The following is a 22,497-nucleotide window of genomic DNA, read 5'->3' on the forward strand; positions in this document are numbered from 1 at the left end:
AATATGAACACATGACAATGTATAATTAATTATGTTGGCAAATTGACATTTAATTTTTCAGAAATTTCTTGTAACAATGCATCTCTAAATAGTTCAACTTTTTCTGATTGGATGATTATACACATTCTATAATATGTGAATATTCCACAGTGTACATAAATGCACACACGTAATTCTGTATCTATGCATAAAACCAACATTTACCTGACTGTGAATATAGTGTACAAAAGACACTTAAACATTCTCTACATAAAATATTGGATGTAAGTGTGTGGGGAGGCAAGAATTCAAAGGGGAAAAAGGTCGATATCAAATTTTAAACTATTGAAAGCTTGTTACTGGATGATGCTGGGTGTCAGGTGGTATTTAGACTTTTATTAGTTGAAAGAATGATAAAATAAGTTGGTTGTCAGTATTCGTAACAGACTGGAAATTCCATCCTCGGGAGTTATTGAAACCAACCAAGGAAACGTTTACTGAGCAAGGTTTAACTACGCGTGTGCTCCCTTTTAAAAATCCGCGGAGGAGCCCATGAGCTGGATGCTGCAGGCCCGATGCAGGTGTGAGTGCGGCGCGGACGGGCCTTGCCACGTGTCTCCCATGCGTTTCCTCTCATTCCCCAGTTTGACCTCGTGTGTGGCAATGCTTGGCTGCTGGACCTCTCCCAAGCCATCCTAAACCTGGGCTTCCTGGCCGGAGCGTTCACCTTAGGCTATGCTGCGGACAGGTAGGCACCCACGGGACCTCCTTGCTCCACCACGCGTGGGTACGTGGAGAGGTGACAATGTGTGATGTTCACTATGAGAATAATCTTGCTAGCTGTGGAAACCGCCTTTAATTCCTCTCCTCGTGCCATTCACACTTGCTTGGCTGGCCTAATCCTTTCCTTCTTAGACTGGGTCTCCTTCCTCCTTGATCTGAGCGACAGGATGCTTCTGCTGAGGGTGCTGCCCCGCACCTCAGCTGGGCCGCAGGGCAGGAGGCCGCAGCTTTGCAGTGCAGCTGGGGATCGCTGTGCCGGACGCTGCAGAGACGATGCCCATGTGCCTATAAATCACGGGGTGTGACCTGACGAGTTTAGTCCGAAGTCTGCCTATTTAATTTTTAAAAGACAAATCCTTGTAGTTTCCTTTATAAATTTAAGACTGTGGAAAGGCCATTCTAAAAACCATGCAAAATCAACCATCTGTTATTTAGCATTCCTAAGTGTGCCAGCTGGTGGCAGACCCCACGAGCACGTGTGTCGAAGCCCGTGGCCATCCCTAGTCGCGGGCGCCTCTTCCCGGTGTTATCGAGGCTGGTTATTGTGCCCACGCACGACTATTCCTCTAGCCCGAATCTGACCATGAAAGCTGTGGCCCTGGGCCACCCTCGCCAGCCTGGGTGGGCCCTTGTCCCCCGCCTGCAGCGGCCAGCACTGTGGGTGCCTAGCGCACCCAGACAGCACCTAGCGGCCGAGTCAAGGCCATCAGATGTCTCGGTCTTGTAGCCTGTTCATGTGGCCTGGGCCAGCACGGGACGTCCCAGCACACAGGGTCTCAGGGGACATTTCGCCCCTTCCTCCATCTTGTTCTGTCCCTGCTGCCCCCGCAGCCCTCCTCTGGGTGACACCCTCGTCCTTTATGTCTGACACTCTGTCCCGTCCGCTCCTTCGTTGGTGTCTCTCCCTCCTGTTTCTACTTGCTGTGCTTTGCCACGTGGCCTTCCCTTTCTGGGCCTCCCCCACATTGGACTTGCTCTCCTCGTCGGCTGCCATCTGGAAGGCAAAAGCGTTTTCCATACGTGTTTCTTCACTGTGGTTGTTACTCTTCCTCATTTAAATGTCAGGTTTTGCTCCTTCTACCTGTTTCTCTTCCACAGTCAATAGACGTGTCTCCCCACTGAAGTCACTCCACTTGGGGAGAGGCTTCCTTCCCAGGCTCTACGAGGGGCTTCAGCGTCTGTCCTTGGGGGGTGACCTGAGCCTCCAAGGAAGCAGAGTCATGAATGAGTCTTCCTCAGCTCAGGGCCAGCCGCCTTTGGGCCCTCCCACGTGGCCTTGGAGGCAAGAACAGGAAACAGTCTAGAGCTCCTGTCTCTGGCAGCTGGAGAATTTGGAAATCTTGATAAACCAGCTGCTTCTGTCCTCAACCCCAAGACTGAAGCAGGATGCCACCAGGGTGGATTTTGTAAAATGTCCTCTGAAAAGTGTCACCAAATCAAATCTCCTAAAGGTCATGGATGACAAACTTCACCAACCATGATTTGGCAGGACCGCACCGAACCACTTAGCGTCCGATCAGAGTCTCGAATATAGTGGCCTGTCCCTTGCCTGAGCTGTTAATAACCACATGTACAATAAAAGGGGAGAATGAGAGTCAGAATTTCAGAACAACTCACGCTGGTCTTGAACTTAGACTTTGCCGGGAATGTGCACTTCGGCCTCTCCTTGGGTTCTCTGCAGTCTTACTGTAGAAAAGTTGAAAAAGACCCACAAGCAAATAAACAAAGCCGAGTCTCAGAGGCCAGAGGAGTGCCTGTCTGTGGCTGCCAAGCCCAGGCCTCGGCTGTTGGGAACTCCTCTGTGCCTCTTGTCCCTGTGTCCTTAGGATTCCACCCACAGAAATGCTAGAAAGTGTCACAGCTCCATCCCCAGGGAGATCAGGAGATCAGATGTGAAATGCCAGTGTCACAGAGGGCGATCTTGCTGGAAACGCAATCCCAGCAGGGGACTTCCATGCTTTAAATGTTGTAATATCATGTTTTTATTTGCCCTGGCTTGGCTATAAAACAAACCTTGAATTTTCTGCAGTCTCTACATACGGGGCGACGGGCAGTTAAAGAGCACGGACTTCCTGAGCCGAGCTCTTGCGGCGACACTCAGCAGTCGGGCCATGGATGGTTCAAGGTGCCCTCTCTCCTCTCTCTCTGCAGGTTTGGCAGAATAGTCGTTTACTTGATTTCCTGCCTGGGCGTTGGCAGCACCGGCGTGGTGGTCGCGTTTGCCCCCAACTTCCCCATGTTCATGGTCTTCCGCTTCCTGCAAGGCCTGTTCGCCAAGGGCACGTGGATCACCTGCTACGTGATCGGTAAGGCCGCGCCGGCTCATGCTGGACCCAGGGCGTGGCAGGCAAAGCCGTCAGCCTCACGCAGGTGCGCGTGAGGAGGCTTCGCTCCTGCAGGCCTGAGGAGTTTGCAAAAGGGGCTGGTGGGGCAAAAGTCTGTATCTTCAGCAATTAAAATGCCATCTTGCTTTGGGGACCAAATATGGGAGATCCTAATTCCAGAGAGACCTGGAGCCTAGAACTGTGGAAGTGCCTCACTTGGCCTCTTTCCTGACTAGGAATATGTTTTTGTGACAAAGGAATGCATTCGTTGTAGACCCTGAAACCATCTGGAAGCATCTTCATTTCTGCAATATAATTTGAGACCACTTTTCCGTGTTCTCAGCTATTATTGCTTTAATTGTATTCCTTCTACACACGTGGAGAACTTTTTGCCACGTGTGAGAGATGACCTAAAAACGAGAAAATAACCTTCATTATTTTTCCTAACAAGAAGGTTTGACCTTCCAGGTATGAAAGAAAGAAAACACATCCCTTTGCTGTTTGCTCATGGAGCTTGGGGAAGTCCTGCCTCTCGTTCCCATGGTGGCCACGCCGGGTCACCCAGGTGAAGGCAGGTGGACCCTTGACCAGGGAGGCAGAGCTCTCTGGTCGTAGCTCCAGGACTTGGGCTCCTGCTGCCCCCTCGGTCCGCCAGCCGCCCTCTAGGCTGGGCCACGCAGAGACCCTGCAGGAATGTGCTGGGAGCGGGCGGGAGGCGCGCGGGGGCTCAGGGTTGTGGCATCTAAAGCATCTTCCGGACTCCAGGTCTAGGCGGGTCTCCTGAGTTCTGAATTGTGACACTGAGGTAACAACTCCAGGGCCCCCAGAACAGGCTTAGTGGCCAGTAGAACCAATGCATGGGAAGGGACAGACAGGCAGCCAGGGAGAAACACCCCATGTGGTTTTTTAAAAAAAAAAATAGCACATAAACGAAAAGCCAACACAGTGGAAAGGATTGTTATTTGATAGAAACTCTTTGAGATGATGAAAAAATTTCTTCAGTCTATTCCTCTCATCAGTCTCCTCAAGAGACTCCGCCATGCAAATCTATAGCTACAACAGCAAAGCCCAGCCCGCTCGCACACTTAGATTTTGATCATTATCATTGCCTTTCAAAATCGTCGCCATGTAAGCTCTCCTGAAACAACACATGAATTCTCTGCACACCCTGCTGTGCCAGAGGGAGGGGAGAAGCATGCACACCATCTGGGGACGCATCTCCGCCCTGCAGTGGGTCGGGCAGCCTCAGTCTCCGCGACTCCAGCGTCCTCTGGGGAAACTGGTGGATGTCACAGGTAAGATGTCTGTTTATTTCGGGGTTGACCTCGAGTGTCCCTAACCTCTATGTTTGTTTTCCTTCAGTGACAGAAATTGTAGGTTCGAAACAAAGGAGGATTGTGGGAATAGTGATTCAGATGTTCTTCACCCTTGGAATCATAATTCTCCCTGGAATTGCCTACTTTATTCCCAATTGGCAAGGGATCCAGCTGGCCATAACGCTGCCCAATTTCCTCTTCCTCCTTTATTTCTGGTAATGTGGCTTTGTCATTATCGTGTTTGCATTCTTGCCCCACAGACATGTAGAATCTCATGCTTCCAAAACAGCAGGAAAATAGAAGCTTTTTAAATGGAGATTTTTTTTTTAAACATCTCCGGAATGGTGTGGGGTTTGAGAATTGATGGAAATGATTGATTACTTGTTAATAGTCATTATGTAAGTAAATTAATAATATACCAAAATGCAAAACCCTAGCGTATTGCATCCTTTCATTATTTTGTCATATTTTCCTGAAAACAATAAGGCAACAAGTATCTCCACATGCAAATGGAGTGCGATGAAACCGATTTGCTCCTTTGTATGTTCAATCAAGTGAATTAACAATGTTCAGGAACTCTCTGAGGGGTAAGCAAATGTAAAGAGCATCAGAAAATTATCAGAAAGCTGCAGTTACATGCATTTCTTATCAGCATGAATACGTTTTAATTATGCCTCTAGTTTAATTTTCAACATATGGGCAGATAAATTTGCTTACATCTAGTTTACTTAAATACTCCTTAAACCTCCTTCTTTTCACGTGTGATCAAGAACACTGTATTCTTGGACAGCCTGGTCTTGCAAAAACAATGTCATATCTAATATTTGTATTGTGAACGATGATCCACTGACGAAGGATGCAGTTTTCCTTCCATTCTAAAATCTCAGACTCTCCTGAGCTCGTTGCAAGACGTTCTTGGATTGAGAAACACAAGACACTAACTTTTTTTTTTTTAATAATAAATTTTATTTTTATATTCCCCATACAATTGCAGCCCCCCCATTCTGACCCCAATCCCTCCCCTCCCACCCCCACCCCTAAGGTTTCGAAGGTCCGAGGCATAACTCACAAAAGCCTTTCATCACCAGGGCGGTTCCTGAATCTCCTCGCTGGCTGATTACTCAGAAGAAAGGGGATAAAGCCCTGCAGATTCTGAGGCGCATTGCCAAATGCAACGGGAAATACCTCTCGCCAACTTACTCAGAGGTACGCCTACCTGTTCACCTCGTAAATATCGTTCGGGTGGATGAACTCAGTTGTCATTTAAGCACATAGGATTAAACATGTGGCTGCATCATTTTTAGTTTGATTTTTTAAAAGAAGGGCGGGGGGAAGCTGGGGAAGAATCTTTTAGCATATTAAAGCAGAAGAAACTGTGGCATCACGGCCTAACAGCTGAGGTTAGGGCCCATGGTATTTAGTAATTTATCCTGATTTCACAAACTATGCATTTTTCTTGATATTCAACCTAGTCTTAAGATTTATCTTTATATTGGGAGTAATGGTTTACTTTGATCAGAGTTTAAGCAGCAATGTAATAGTTCAGCCTTGAGATTTAGATATGCTGATGCTCCTCCCTCCCTCCCTGGCAAACCTCTCTTGTTGCCTCTGATCACTGCATTAGAAAAAAGGGGGGATGGGGTAAAATCTCATTCTTTGCCCTTTGGAAGATTTGCTATGTGGTTGAAGGCATACATGTACATTTGATGCAAACTTTGAATAATTCGAGACGAGCATACAAAGAAATAGATGGCAAAGCTTTAGCTGAAAAGATGAAGTGAACGCAGAATAACAGGAGGATTATTAGAAAAGCAACGCTAGGGAACAGCTTTTGGAAGATCTGAATCTTTGCTATAAACCCTGGAATATCTAAGGTTGCTAACACTGTTTTCTTTCAGTGTATTTCAATAGACGCACTCAGATTAAATTTTTTATATAAGGATCTAAAACCAATGTTTCCTTGGTTCTATTGTGACCTCTCCCACCGCCCAGAACCGGGTCATATATATGTGGGTGTCTATCTTCTTCCTTCACTCCTATATTCAGGAGCGAGCAGTAGCTTCCACGTTTACAAAGGTTTCCCCTGGTCTGCTGTCACCGTGGGAGGCTGATGATGTACTCGAGGTTTCTATGTCATAAATACATGGTAAAGAAAAAGCTGATCTGTTTTAACCACTAAGACCCATGGGTCCTCATCCAGCTCTGAGCATATCTGAGCCCTGCGTTTCGCTTTCCTGACTGTCTTCTTGGCTTTTGCTGCTTTGTTAGCATTTGGGTCCTAATGCCACTTGCGTGCTGGGAGGGCTGAGAGGCCTCTTCTACGTACTTTAATCCATGGGGTTTGGCTCTTTTCCTTCTTCTTGCAATGTTAAGGGTAAAGAATGCTGCGTTTGTTTTTCCTGTAGTTTACACTATGTTGATTATGTTCAGCGCTTCAGCCGGCCGGTCTGGCTCTGGTCTTCCCCATATACGGAGAGAGCTAGACCTTCATCGGGTTCAGGTCTGGTACTGCTGGCAAGACCCCTTGCGTGGCTCAGTATATCTCCTTAGTGCATCTCCTTAGTACATCTTCTTTCAGAGCTGCCTGGTGTCTGTCTGCCTGGCCGTTCCAGGCCTAGTTCTCTTCTGTGATGTTCGCTGCCACTGACAGCCATTGCCCAGAGCCACTGATTCATCAGAGGCTGCATGACTTCTTCACTTGCTACTGGAATGCTGATGTGAAGATCAGCTGTTCCCATCAGCTGTCTGGTTACTCCAAGATATAGTTCCTACAGGCCAGACAGGATGCACACATCTTTCTTCCTTTTCAAAGAACGAGTTCCTTCCCCAGGTGACCAACGCCTTGTGTGCTGAGCTTTTATAGACTCGTGGGCCTGGTATAAACACACTGTCTCTGTCACTGCCCTTATCCTCATGATATTCTCGTTGCCCATCTTTGGGCAGACAAAGTGCATCTTCATTGGATCCTGAGTCCCTCTGCCACATCTACAGAGCTTCTGGACTGTTCCTTGGTTCTCGGCACCATAATACTTTCCAGGCTCATCCTATAGGAGCCAGTTTCACTCCCGGACCACCTACTTCCAAAGGTGCTTTGATTTTTTAAGCCATGACTTCAACCTGAACTTCAGCCTTCAACCTGAACTTCCATCTCCTGTCCTTTTACATTGTACAACTTAAAGGAGAAGCCAAGTCAGTCCCGTCTTCAAAAAGAGAAGCAATTAGCATCGCTGTTTAAAACACCAGAATAATTGCAGAATTTGGCCACATTATAGGCCAAACTGTAGTTTTGTTTCAGAGATCCTAATGGCCCCACGCAGCTGAATAACGTGCAAAACCCTCTTTATCGTGCCCAGTGATACAGGTCAGTAGAGGAGGCGTCTCCTCGAGTTCCTGCTGCAGCTTTTGCAGAACCACAGGCCCGGCCTTTATCAGCCACTCCATATTGGTGCCTGTTCCCCATGTCAGCACGAGGGTGGCCTTGAATGCATGGTCACCCCACACCTCACAGGGCTTTTTGCCACCCTGCTTTCTGTGGTGACCTCAAGGGCCCCCAGACCTGTGATTGATCTCCGAGCTGGAACTGTGTTTGGGTTGAACGATGCACTGAGAGGTCTGGGGACATGGGGACGTGGGGATGCGGTGTCTGTCTGCCTGGTCATCCTGGGCCTAGTCCCAAAAGCTGCATGTGTGTGAGCGAGATCATTCAACCTAATATGGGCAGGGCTGCGTCTGTCTGTCAGTGGAGAGAGCTGTTTCTTAGTGACCTTCCTGTGTGTGGAGTGGCACCACTTGTCAAAGACGGACTGTCCCCACCTGTCCCCCTCCTCTCCAATGAAGATCACACACCAGCCAGGGCTGTGGGCTGGGCAGCCACGCCTCCCTGCACATGGGCACTTCCCAGCCAGTCAGGCATGGCCGCCCCCCTGGACAGCCCGGGGAGCAGCAGTGGCAGTGCCAGTTCAGAGCAGAAGCTATGAGCAGCACCTCACGTTACTGACAACCTCCTGCCCTCTCCATCTGCCCGAGAAGGCGGCCTGCAGACCAGTGGGTCTCAGAAGGAGAAGAGCGGCAGCTGGGAGCAGAGCTGCGGCTGCTGACCCACAGCTTCCGAGGGCCAGGCCAAGAAGTCGCTGCTTTCTCAGGAAGCTTCAGTTTGCAAATGTGTCTCATGGCGCTGAAGGCATTTGAGGGTGTTCCTTTTTGCAGGCAGTTAATTAAGGTAGCCGGTGTGAACAGTACTAGGCTCAAAGCTCAGAGTAGGGCTCGGTGCTCCCGCACGCCTTTGGTTACCTGGATGGCGTCTTCTTGCGGCAGAGCTGACTATTGTCTGGGGACACTGGCATCCTCCCTTGCATTCCCTGGATGCCAGCACTTCCCGCTCCTTCGATACTAAACGAGACAAGGTGACCTGCTTTGGTCTCACGCTACGTGGTGTGTGCCCTCTGCCCTTGGGGGCGGACTTGGCCTTGCGTGTTGCTTTGGCCAGCGGTAGAGCACCAGACCAGCACCGCGGTGTCTTGAAATGTGTGGCTGGGCTTGGTCTCTGCACTGCAGCCTCATCCTGGGACCATTCCCAGCCTCGCCTTCTGGTCCCAGAGGCGGCCTAAGGACCTGGGAGCAGAGGTGCTCTTGCACAGACACCCCCAAACCCAGAGCAGCAGGCTCCCAGCCAACCCACACGCACTGAGCCACAGTAATGCCATTATTCTCTGCCACGAGGACGGGTGGTTGTTGCAGTCTGTCAACAGCCAACTCAGCAGGGATGTCACTTACTGACCTGGTGCACAGCTACATCCACAGGTAGCACCTGCGGCTGCGTCTCTGGCATCCTTTCCCCCCAATCTTAAAGTCCTGTTGTAAAGACCCCTCCCTTGCCCCTCCCCTCCGCCCTGGTGTGGGGTAAGCTCGAGCAAAGTGGTAGGTTACACCCCTGGTCAGCAGAGACGCTCTGGGACTACAGCACAGGGCGAGGCTGGCTCCAGGGGGCCAGTGCCCTGCGGCCCAGTGAAGCCATCAGGCTTGATCGTAGTGTCCTTATTCCATGACACGCTCGTAGATCGTGCGGCTCACAGCGAATCTACCGCATACCGAGGTAGGCCAGCGAGCAGCACACACATGCACAAACATCCCTGGCGGTTGCCATGGCAGCACGTTTACGTGGCATCAACAGTGGAGCTTTCTAACCCCAGGGGTCTGCTCCCCATGGCCGGCGGTCCCGCTCGGTGGTTTCCAACCCCGGGAAGACTGAACGGCATTGGGGAGCGTCGGGCCCAGTTTCCGGCCATCTCGGTCCCCAGAGTGAGCTCAGCTCGCCCAGCTGCTGTCCTGTCTGCGCTTGGACGAGTCGTGTGCAACGCCAGTGTGGCTGCAAAGAGGGACTTTCCATCTTGGGAATATGTGTTTGACATCTCCTTGCACAGGGAGAGTTTTTTACAAACATTGTTGTCGTTGTTCTAAAAGAGGGACTTTCACGAAACCCAGCAGGACTGTGTGGTGTTTCAGCCAATTATTGAGCTTCTTTGTCAACTGTTGCGTTTGTTATCTCAGAGTTGGCACTTGACAACTCCCTGGGTAGCAGTCATTTTGAAAGTTTCAGAGAAAGAAATTTAGGCCCAAGAAATACCCAACAGGGCCGTGTCAGGAGTGGGAAAGGTGTGAGTCTGGCAGAAGTGAAGGATGCGGGACGCACGCCGTGCAAGCTCACCAGGCTTGCTGCGACCCGGGTAGATCTTCCTGCTTTCAGTTCATAAAGTGGATGCTGCGCTCCCACCAGCAACGCCGCCATCCTTAAAATGACCCCTAAAAATAATTACTGCAATATCCACACCACTGCATTAGCTTTAATTTAGAGTATTCTTGAATGCACAAACCCTAACCCTAACCCTAACCCTAACCCTAACCCTAACCATTGAGGTTCCAAACCTAACAAGGACCTTTGCAGTTGAGAATGAATAAAATTAAAAATATTGGAAATAGCCTGAGTTCTATTTAAATTCTATATTTACATGGATTGTGCTAATTACTTTCGATGTCTTTCATTTTTGGAAAATCAGAAGATGATGTCACATGGAGAGGGAAAAAATTTTAAATTTATGCTGTAATAAAAAAAAGTCATAGAAACGCTACAGAGGGACTGTTGAATTCAGGGTGCGTTCCTTTCCCAGACTGGGTGATTAGATAGTGAGTTCCTGCCAGTAAAGGAAATTCAGCCTAAATTCTTGCCCAGGGCAGATATTGAGAGAGGGCATCACGAGCGTCACAGGGCTTTCATTGAACTAGAAACCCAGGTGCCCTGTCCTTTGGAGAATGGGGTGCATCTCCCTGGGAGCAGTGCGCAGAGTGGGGAGCCTGGAGATGGCGCTTTCTCTCCCACTCCCTCCCCCTCATCCACTGGGGGTCCTCAGAGCAGGGGTATGTATGCCTCGGTCAAAAATCTCAACTATTTCGTTAAAATACAAGTTAAAGTTTGGAACATATTCATCCCCACCAGGAGAGGACACTGTTATGCTCCTGGGGTCCTCCCAGCCAGTCCTGGTGTCCCATGGCCTGTTACTAACGTATGACTCAGGAGTACTCAGAGCTGCAGAGCCCAGGACCACTAATGGACACAGGAGGCGACAAGCGGGGTCACAGGTGGACTCTGCCCAGGCCGTGGAGGCATTCCTGGGGTGTGAGCATGTCTGGCACTGCCAGGGATGCTTAGAGGAGGGTACTCGAGATTTGCACTTGCATGCTCCTCAAGCTCCTCCCAGTTGCTCAGGACCCCCAAGGCCCAAGAGGGTAAAAAGATGCCTCACCTGCCCAGCAGATGGGCCAGAACTTCCCAAAGTCAAGGTCAAGCTGCCCAGCCCCCCTCCACCCTGCCAGGTTCCTCCCTCCCTCTCACCTTCCCTCTAACTTTTACACACTTTATTTGAATTTCCAACACAAAGTGATAGTCCTTGAAAAAAACACTTTGTCGATGCATGGTGGACTCATATGCAGTAAACATGTAGCTTTTAATCTGCAATGTTAACTGTATACAGCTTGCTTAGCCCCCAGTTTCTGCTCTCATTTTTAATCGGGTCCTGAGCCCCAGCCTATTTGACTGGGGCCCTGACCAGCTCCCCCCAACCCCCAACAGCCCTCCCCTTGCAATGCCCAGGGCAGAGAAGTGCTGGCCTTTCCCTGGCTCTCGTGGCTTCACAAACACAGTTAATTAAAGCAGAAAACAAAATGAATAGGCCGCTCACGCTTAGTTAACCTGTGAATGGTGGTTGCTCTCTTTTGTGGGAATTGTGAAAATGCCTAATTTGATTGTTTTCATCCTGAGTCTCTCTAAAATAGAAGGGGGGAGTGTGTCTGCCTTTCCCTTTGCTTTTTGAGCCTGTGCCAAGGGAATGGCCTGGGAGGCCTTCTCGGAGCCTCCCGGAGAGGAGGCAGGTCAGCTCCCACCAGCGCTCTGTTCCAGCGCCACTCGGCCCCTTCTTGTGTTTTTGGCAAAACCAGTTCCTGCCATCCCAGGACTGTGAATAAATGAGAAAATCCTGGCACTCTGTGAAAGTGTTCCCTGCTGAGGGGTGACGAGGGGTACGACTTCCAGAACCCTGCCCGGCCAGCCTCCCCTGGCAGAAATTCCCCCAACACATCCCCATCCAGGCTGGTCTTACTGGGCAGCCCTGCTTGCGCACCCCCACCAGGCCAGCGGCCTTTCTTCGTGGACTAATCCTAAGCAAGGCGCTGGGCCTGGGGCAGGTGAGGTCACTTCACGCCGCGGGCTCAGCTGGGTGTTGGTGCCGCAGACACGCGCCTTTGACGCACATCACAACAGGAGGAAATTGGGCTAAATAGTAAGAAAACACACTGAGATCCATTTATTTCACCCCCACGAGGCCCATTCCAGGAAGATGCTATAACGGGCACCAGGGGCGAGCTTTTCATACTCGCTTTCCTAGAAAAAGTAAAAATCAAGATTCCGCTCACGAAAGGCTGGATGACGAACAGCCAGGGCGTGTTGCCATGGCGACGCTTCTGTGGGACCAGGTCCACGCAAGCCGGAGACGTCTAGATTACTCAGTTTGGAACAAATAGCGCCGACCTGTGCTGATCCCTTTTTTTTTTTCCTCTGAATCTGGTGCTGCGGGAGGGAAGGAAGTGTAATTTAATGTGCAGAAAGGCCGCCTGGTGGAGAGGAAGTCTCCCTCCCCAGCGCCAGCCAGAGCGCCTTTCTTTAGGGGGCTGAATAAGCTGCGGAAGGAGCCCAGACATTTGCATCTGCTCAGGGAGTGTTGGGGATCACAGCCAGGCCAAGAACCCTTTTCTGCTCGAGGCACCTTTCGTGTGAAAGCTCAGGGTCACCTTCCTGAGTCCTGGGCGTGGAAGGTGACCAAGAGGACACCTGCTCGCCAACACCGCCCCCTCCCGTGGCTGCGCCCTCCCTGCAGGGGGCTTGGGGACCGTGGCGCTGGCTCAGCGTCCACAGCACGTCAGCCAAGCTGTCTGCAGAATGCATTGCTCTACCTCGCCTAAGTCCGTGCCTATTTTTTTCAGGAGGTAGATGCAGCTGTGACTAATAATTACCAACGAATAGAAAGGCTTTGCTAAGTGCGCAGCGAATTTGTGCCATGGCATGAATGAAATCCATGAATAGAAATGACAAGCCCAGTCCTGTCCTGTGATGTCACTTCCAGTGACGTCACCGGATCGTCTCAGAGTCGAGGGCCCACGTCAGCGTCTGCGAACACGCGTGGGAGTGACCTGCACCTGCCAGCGTCAAGAGGCCCGCGAGGCCGAGCTCCCCGAGTGTCTTGACAGCTTCTCAGACTTGCTTTGGTTTGGTTCAGACTCAACAAAACAAGGCTGAGTTCATTACACTCTGCTTTCCCGACCCCGGCGAGCTCCGCCTGCTGAGGGGGGAGCTGAGGCCGTGTGCGGGGAGGGCCTGTGGGCAGCGCAGCCGGGAGGCGCGGGGCTCGGCCCTGTTTGCAGTTCAGGGCCAGCCCGCGCTCCTGGTGCAGGCGCAGGGAGGGCGGCAGAAGGAGCATGGGCTGAACGCTCAGGACAGTTGCTCCTGTGAAGCAGAGCCCTGTTTTATGGGCCTCGCTTTTCTCGGGCTTGGTCAATCTTACCCTTTTTTACAAATGGAAGGTTTGGGCCACCCTGCGTCAGGCTGGTCCCTGGGCGCCCCAGGTAGCTCAGGTGATGGCTGGCAGTTTTCAGCAACACAGTGATCTTTAATGTTGTGTTAGACGCGAGCTGCTGCACACTGCGGGGCTAGAGCAGAGCCTACACATGACTTCGTGTGCCCCAGGACGTCAGCAGATCAGTGCCTGCCTTGTCCAGACATGGGTTTCCCAGCAGTGGTGGGAACTTAACCTGCAGCCTCTCTGAGATTGCCTCTACCAACCCACTCCCCCTGGTCCTGTGTCTCCAGGCTTACCTGCTTCTCTGTTAGACCTGGCAATTTCAGTATTCGTAGCCGTTTGTAACTGTACTGTGCGGCTCCCTCTAAAATTAGCCAAGGACAGACTCCTTGGTGGTGACGGAGTGAAACATAAGCTCGGCTTCGTGGAGTACTTCTTACCCTCTCCCTGGGTTCTGTCAACTGTTTAGTTTTCTAAAAATAATCAGCCTCTAAATTTCAACAAGTCGATTATTAATTATTGCCATGAAGATATCGTTCACATTATAAATGAATCACACAATGTTTTATTTGGTCTCTACCTACTTAGAAAATTCAATTAAATGTAACTAACATGAGGTTGTCCCAGAAACAAAAGTATATGGACAATCACAACATCGCAGAGGTTTGTCTTCCTTTGTACATCCAGTTATTCAGCAGATCTCTCAGAGTACTGTGCTCAAATACCTACTTTTAAAATGACCTCCACTGGAACATTCACTTTCACAAATGTCTCTGGACATGATTCCAGACGCTGCCTGTTTCCCCCAGTTCTCTGGGGCTGCTTCGTCTTCTTTCTCTATTTTGAACTGTTTTCACTACACTCACTCTCATCGCATAAATAAGTTCAGTAGAACTAAATCTATTTTTTTTTCTTTCATTTACAGCTGAAGAACAGCTGAAATCTTAGCGTAGGGTTAGTGTGTGTGATTTTAGTGTGTGTGATTTTCCTTGCGTTCATGTATGCATTCTAATTGGCTCTTGGTCATCATATCCATTAATGCTAGGAACTAACCAATATATTTTTTGGGTTTCAATAAAGCCAGTCACAGTGCAAGGAAAAGTGGGAACACAGCGTAACAATGCTGGAGGGCCAGTGGGAACACAGCAGAACAATGTACATTCGTGTGGTCCAGAGACCAAGCCCTAAGATTGCGTAACTTCTCTCTCAACAACCTCCCAAATTGGAATCCCAGGATGGTGCATACCCCTCTGGAAAGATCATCCGGCCTGGAGCAATAAAGGGCATACCAATGAGCGATAAGTGATGATATGCAGGAACTATTTTGTTGAAAAGAAATAAAAAATGGAGCAGCTTACAAATTCCAGAATGCACCAAGGATTGTTAAATTTATTGAGGTGCAGGTCATTTTTTTTTTTTTTTTTTACTATTCAACTGTACCTGACTTTCTTTGGAAGAGTTTCTTAGTACTTCCAGTGCACATAAATAGGCATGGAACTAAGGACTTGCTGAGGTACAAACTTGCATAGGTGGTAAATCTGGAAACACTGCAGCTGGAGGCCATTCCGCCATGCTCTGAGCGCCTCTGCAGGAGACAATTTTGGTTTTGTCATTGTTCTCTGAGTGCAGAGTTGAGTTAATCTTGCTTCTCCTGGCAAGAGCCTGCGTTTGTTTGCTTTGACTTTTCCTTCCTCCACTGTGCCTGTTCTCTCCCTCAACGGGTTCCCAATTGAATGTGAAGCCCACCCTTGGATTTTTTTTTTTAAGATTTATTTATTCATGCATACAAGAGCTGGGGTGCAGGGCAGAGATGCGGGGAATGAGAGGATTCACCAGAAACAGAATCGGGAGCAGAACAGGCAGATTTAATGAAATCCACTGCTGAGGGGAGCAGCAGAGAGACAGAAGGGGTCTGCTGTGTCATGTTGGTATCTCCCTGGCCCGCTGGGAATCAAACCCGCGCTGCAGAGGCTGCGGACCGCTTCACAGTGCTGCGCTCAACCGCCTGCGCCACCACGGAGGCCCGGCCCTTGGATTTTTTGCGCACCCTTATGAAGGAGAGCTTGCTGTGCGTGTGTGTGGTAACGTGAATGACATTGCACTGCTCTGGGGCTAAGGACAGGTGCCGGGCTGCCTCCAAGAATTTTGATAAGAGTCTCCATACCTTGGGCCTCCCCTGGTGGCGCAGCAGTTGAGCGCTGGGCTGCGAACCTGCCCGCAGCCTCTGCAGCGCTGGTTCGATCCCCGGCCCCCGGCGAGGGTCCCACATGGTGCGCAGACCTGTCCTGCCACCCACTGCTCCCCTCAGCAGTGTACTTCATCAGTCTGCCTGTTCTGTTCCCCGCTCTGGCTCTGGTGAATCCTCTCACCCTCCCGCGCTTCTGACTGTACCCAGTGCTTGTATAAATAAATAAATAAATCTTTTTAAAAAATTAAAAAAAGGTCTCCATACGTACCCCTTTGGGCCCTTGTGGACGTTATGTCTCCATAACGTCCGGAAGTAGAACCGCTGGGCCCCAGGGTGCGTGGAAGCCACGCCCGCACCTCGCAGGCCAGTGTGCTCTGTGCACCCCGCCAGGTCCACAGAGGCGTTTTCCAGCCTCAAACTTGGGGATCCTCCTGAGCGCGCCAGGGGTGCATCTCTGGACACCCGTGAGATTCAGCCGGTCTCCGCGCACCTCACTTTGCTGTCTGGCGGCTCCTCTGCAATGCCTCGCCCTGTGTTTGCTCCTTTTTATTGGATTCTGGTATCATGGCCCCTTGAATTTATGGGATTTCCTTTTACAGCCTAAACATTATCCCCTTTACTGGTTTTAGACACTGTAAGCATCTCCCCCTCTCCCCCATTATCCCTTAGCTTTGCCTATTTTTTCTTTATTGGACCAAAAAATCCTTAAATCCTGACATTGGTTTGATATGAGCGGATCAGTGTGTACTTTTGTGGAGCGTTTGTCTTGTGGGTTTTGTTTAAGAAACAGTCTTCTGCCCTCGAGGGTCACACAGACACTGTCCTAGTAGCTGCCAGCTGTCACTGTCACGCGCAGTCCCCAATTCATCTGGACTCCACATGAGTGTGACTCTGAGCCAGGTTCTGAGCAAGCCCCATCTCCCACGGCCTCCAGGGACCAGAGCTGGCGCGTGGGCGCGCGGGGACCCCGCTGAGGGCACATGGTGCGCCCCTTCCCAGCCTGCCCGGGTCAGTCTTCAGGGCCCGAGCACCGCTGTGAGGGCGCATCCTCTCCTGTCTTCCCCTCAGTCTCTGCTGCTGTGACACCTCCCCGCCCCAGGGAAAAGCCCTGTCACATTTGTTTGTAAGAAATGAAGAAATGTTCCAACACGTGACCCGCAGTTGCAACCGGGTAACCTTTGCTGGGACTGGGGCTGCTCTTTGGGTCCCGGCGGGGTCTCTGGGGGCGCACAGTTGCTGCTGCAGGCCGCGGCCCAATGAGCGGGTGCGGGGTGCCCTCGGGTCAGCGGAAGCAGAGTTGGGGATCTTCTCCCCCAGGCAGCCTGACAAAGCTGTTGGGCCTAGACTCTTTGGACCTGCTCTGTCAGTGCAGAAGCCACTGGCCACTGGGGCGAGGAGCCCAGAAATGGGGTTTGTTTCAGATGGGGGTGCTCTTAGAGGAAACGGTGCAGTGGATTTCAAATATTGAGAATGAAATAAAGCACATGAGAGAGCTGGAGGATTTCATAAGTTTGACATGTTGAAATGATCATAATTTGGAGAAAAAGAACATCTGTTAAAAATAATTTTGAATGTTTCTTTTTACCTTTTTAATGGCACTACTAGAAATTTTAAACTGATATGTGTGAGTCGCACTCTATTTTTATTTGACAGCCCTGTTTTAGATGACTAAGATTTGGTTTTAATGCTTTTTATTTATTTATTTATTTGTTATTGAAGTGAGATTAATTTATTATACCTGCATAGGGTCTCATATGAGCTGTTGTGTGGTAAATATTTTATCTACTCTTCTTTTAAAGTATAATGAGGTTTTTCTTTCTTTAATTAATTTATTATTGTTATTATTTTAAGCTAAGTAGTACCATTGTTTTACATTCTCGTTAATTTTTGACATACGGGATTTCTCTCCTCAGGTGCGGCCACATTTTTCAAAATTCCAAAGCACAATTTGGCAAATTCCCATTTCTGCTCACTGTATTATTCTTATCATTTATTATTTTTATTATCATCACTATTATAGCACTATTGCTACCTAGAAGCCTGGCTAAAGCACTATGATGTAAGACACTTATTCCTGGGCCTGATGAATGGGTGTGTCCCCAAGGTGGTGGGCTGGGGGTGCCAGAGACTTTGAGATGTTTTTCCTCCTGGCTGGCCCACTCTCCAGCTCCCAATGCTTGTAACAAAAGACCTATAGGTGGTTTAACTTTGAGGGTGGCGCCTGGTCCTTTCAATCAGTGGACCCCAGATTCTCAAGTAATATTTTATGTGCACACACTTCTTAGGGGTTGGAAGTTTCTACAGCACAGAGCCTGTAGGGAACTTGTGATGACCCTCTCCGTAAGGGCATCGAGCTGATGATTCAAAATACTAATGAGGCCAGTGTCACTCTCCTGGTCCTGACGAGAGAACTGAGTCTCACCCAGTTTTGATAATGTGCTGGGAAGAAATTGTTCTCCATAAAGCAGCCCATCACTGGCCGCCCTGGCTACTGTCTTTCTTGACCAGACACCTGTCCCCCATCAGGAAAGTGCTGAACCCCATATTTACAACAGATTGTTTGTAATGTCTTTCTCCTCTTTGGCAATTTAATTAAAATGTCAACTAGAAGAAATATTTCAGAAAGACACCATGAGAAATTGTAAATAGAGCTAGATTAATTGAATAAAATGCTCTTGTAACATAGGATCCTTCATTGTTGATGTAAAACAAAAATCTTGGCAGAATTAAAAGATGAGTAAGAGATGGCTAGAGCAAATAACCATCAGCTCAGTAAATAAATATGAGGAAACCAACCTGTGCAGTGTAACTGTGAGCAATGCCTTTATCTAGGAGTGACGTTGCTAGGCAACAAGACTCCAAACAGACAAATGCTCCCAAGACTGTTTCACCATTTTCCTCTGCTCCAAATCAAAGCTGGCAGACACCACGTAGATGCCATAAACACATGACCAGATATACAATGCCAAGCTGGACACACAAGAAAACATCCTGTCTGGTTCCCTTTCTAGGAGGTTCTAGAAAAAGCAGTCTGTGATGACAGAAAGCAAATGAAGGGCTTCCAGGGCCTATAGGTAGGGGCAGAGGATTGAATGCAGAGATGAGGATGTTTTGGGGGTAATGGAAATGTTCCGTTGCACAACGGTGGTGGCGGTGTGACCCAGAGAAGTGTACACTTAAAATTGCTGAACTGTTTCTTCATAAGTAAGATGAAAAACATATATGCTAACCTGTTATAACATTTCTAGTCTTTTGTATCTGACTGTGACTCGGCAAAATTGGTTACCAAATTAACTATGGCAATAATAATAATTTAAGCACAGCTTCATCTCAAAATTGAGACGCTGATGTCAAAGAACTATGGCTGCAGCAGCCACTGGACACAGGAAGCTGAGAAGTCACTGAGTGAAATCTGGCCACGATACGCTTTTAGTCTCTCAAGGTCTTTGGAGACCCAGAAAGTGGGTCATCTTTTAGAATGTCTGCGTCACTGTGGAAAACATGTTAGTAAATCAAAGAACAGCTGGATTTGTTCTGAAATGAGGCAAAATGCTTACTTGCTTGGAAGTACTATTAATCCTTTCACGGGTCAAGAAGGATTGGTTTCAAGGTCTCCATTTGCTCTGCTTACTATCAGCATTTCATAATCTCGGTAGAGGATGTGTGATAGGCGCTAACTCGTGCTCTGGGAAATGAGGTAACTGCTTGATTCTAAGTTTCAAGACTTTGAAATTAAGACTCAAAGTTTTTTACAGAGTGAGTTGGAATACTGAAGCGATTATTTTAATGACTTAATACAAAATGATTATGCTTGAAGTATTCAGTTAATAAAACTGAAGCATTGTTCTGGATTGAATTCTGCAGATAATTCCACTTTTGGCAACAAGTAACAGAAAACCAATTTGAACAGGCTTAGACCATGAGGACATCTCCTGGCTCATGTTGCTGGAGTTCTAGAGTTACAGCAGCGCTCCACGTTGGCCCAGCCTGGTCCCAAACACCTTCTCAAGCCATGGTTCTCTCCATCTCTCCACCTGCGGACAGGCCCACCTGCATACTAGGTGGAGGAGGGCCGCTAAGATCTACTTGAGCCGACCAATTCCTTATGAATTCCTCAAGGACAGAGTGATGATTACCTTAGAGGGCATTTAAAGGACTTTTCCACAAGCCCTTTTCCCACTGGTCCACACTGGGTCACATGCCCATCCCTCATTGATTCAGATTCAGTCACATGTCCATCCCTCGTTGGTTCAAAATGAACCACTGTCCGGCCACTGGCGCAGCAGGTGGAATTACCTGGGGATAATCAGGCATCCACCCTACAACAGCAGTCAGTTCTCCTGAGAACATAAGTTGATGGAGTGCGTGTGTTGGGGCTTCTATTAAGAAAAAGAAAGGGAGAATTACTGAATCAACACCCCCCAAAAGTATACTAGTGTGTAAATTAAATCCTTTGCTTTAAAAGTGAATTGTTTGTTCTTGTTACAAAAATAGGTTTTAATTTTAAGAGAAGATTTGCAGTCAAAAAGAAACAAGCAAAGACCACCATAATTCCACTATCTAATAAGAACCATTAATGAGATGATACAAGCATGCTTTTAAACAATATATGAATATTATACTCTCATATTGCAGACACAGTGTAGCATGGTGGTTAGAAATGCAGACCTAAGTATACACCTCCTGGTTCCTCTATTAACTGTGTTTTCTCCTTGGTAAACTACTTAGCTTTTCTGTTCCTGTTTTCGTAAAAAAAAAAAAAAAATTATCTTGGAAGCCAGCTACTTTTCATCCATGCATACTTTAAGGCAGCTCTCACACTGCTAGGTTAGCTAGTTCCAACAGAAAGCCCACAAAGCCAAAAGCCCTTATTATCAGGCCCTTTGCAGAAAGTTTGCTGACCTCTGGCTGGACCCTGAGACCTCTGCTGTCTTGTCAAAATCAAACATGTCATATAGTGACTTGCCCAACTTAGAGATGGATCGGAAAAATGTGGCATCTGCAGAGCAAACGCGAAGGTAAGAGACACGCAGCTACTTTATCTTCGAAACAGGGAAGCACCACGAATAATTGAAAAAATCCACAAAACTGTTTACATATAAAATTGTTTACCCGAATTGACCAAAGAATTTGAATCTTGACACTGGATTGAATGAAATTGCATTTGTTCAGTCTTATTTAGTAGTGAGAAATCATAGCTGTAAGTGGAAAATAAGCTTGAAAAAGAAATGAGAGACAGAATAAACTGTGAATATTGCCCTTGGGGAGAAGAGATGGCCGCCATCCGCGTGCTCCCGCGCGCCCCAGGTCTCCCTGGAGACAGGCGCCCCTGATGACCACCACAAAGCCACGTCTGAGTTGTGGAAAAACCCTAAGTGAAAACGATCCCTGAATAAGGGATACATCCATCAAGGAAAACTGCTGTCAGATTATGGGGGTTTTAATCTTTAATTTAAAGATCTTTAAAAATCTAAATTATTTTAGTCAAATGGTGTTTTAACTAAATATTAGATTTTTAAAAACAAGTGCATGCTGTTTTTCTTAAAGATATACAGAAGTGACCATCTACCACAGAGTAGTTTTTTAGAATGGAAAGTTTTCTATATATTTAGCAGTGCAGGGTGGAGAGTAAGAACAAAGTCCCTCCATCAGCTGGCTGGGTTTACATCCTGACTTGGCTACTTTCCTGGTATTTCATGACCCTAATGTCCTGAGCCTTAAGTGTCTTATTTATAAGGTGGGATTAATAAAAAGCCAGTTTCATGGAGTTTTGATGAGAATTAAAGGAAATCATTCACATAGAGTATTTAGCCCTGAATCTATTTTAAAGCCATAGATGTCGGCCATTTTAATGTGGGCAATACACAGAAATCAGTTGTGGAAAACATTTTGATAATCAACTGTATGGTAATATGTTGTTACAATACACTCCATTCTTATCTTCCACTTTCAGTATCCCTGCCTTAATTTTGGAGCAGCAAAGAGGTAAACAACTGCTTCATCGCAGTCTTAGAATTTAGAAAATTAGCTCTACTAGGCATTGTGTTCGTTCAGGTACAGGTCATCTTGCTGCTAAAATAGACTCCAAAAATATAGCGACAGAAAGAGAAAAGTGTCCTTCTCCCGAACATGCCTCCAGAAGGGAGGGTCCAGCACTCACCTGTGAGGTCCTCCCCACTTCTCTTGCTCCTTTGCCATCATTGGGGCTGGGAGGCAAGTTCCAGCTCCTTCACCAGCCATTTCTTCTCCCATCTCTGCGGAAGGGGGCATGGTAGATGAAGAGTCGTCACCTTTTCAAAGGATGGGACCCAGAACTGGCCCTCACAGCTGCCACTTTCACTTCATTGCGGAGATCCTAGTCTCAGCCACCAAGAGTTGAAAGATAGACTAGAAGATGTGCCTTTAGCCAACCATGTGCCTGAATCGGTTCTCTGGAGTCTGTTTTCACAAGGGAAGGGGAAGGGATGGATGGCGGAATCGGGTAGCAGTCTCTCACCCGTGGGGTCGTGGGGACTATTGTTTGATTGACTCTTAAGACACAATTGATTGAAGATACAACATCATTTTATGTACCCCAAACCATGCTATTTAAATTGTGGCATATTGTTTTCCTATCAGCTCTGTTGTAGGACACATCCCAATTTAAGAGCTGTTAAGGTATGGGAAATCTGCGTCTTGGCACAGAAGGAATGGTGTTGGAAAGACTTAGGAAAGAAAGTAATCTAATGACTTCTATCTTGCAGTCTTTGTGTGTGTGTGTGTGTGAGAGAGAGAGAGAGAGAGAG

The 22,497-nt window shown here is 48.2% G+C and overlaps 1 protein-coding gene across 3 annotated transcripts in view; it reads left to right on the forward strand.

Annotated features, from left to right (window-relative positions):
* SLC22A3 (solute carrier family 22 member 3) overlaps positions 1-22,497 on the forward strand; it is a 60,252-nt gene that overhangs the window by 20,205 nt on the left and 17,550 nt on the right. For all 3 annotated transcript variants that reach the window (XM_037520689.1, XM_037520690.2, XM_037520691.2), the window contains exons 2-5: positions 624-727; positions 2,914-3,068; positions 4,449-4,617; positions 5,491-5,608. In XM_037520689.1, coding sequence (XP_037376586.1) covers positions 624-727; positions 2,914-3,068; positions 4,449-4,617; positions 5,491-5,608 — 546 coding nt within the window. The remainder of the gene's footprint in view (positions 1-623; positions 728-2,913; positions 3,069-4,448; positions 4,618-5,490; positions 5,609-22,497) is intronic.

This window comes from Talpa occidentalis, unplaced genomic scaffold, assembly GCF_014898055.3.
Source record: "Talpa occidentalis isolate TD23 unplaced genomic scaffold, MPIMG_talOcc4v2.1 talOcc4.2, whole genome shotgun sequence".
In the NCBI taxonomy this organism is placed as follows: Eukaryota; Metazoa; Chordata; class Mammalia; order Eulipotyphla; family Talpidae; genus Talpa; species Talpa occidentalis.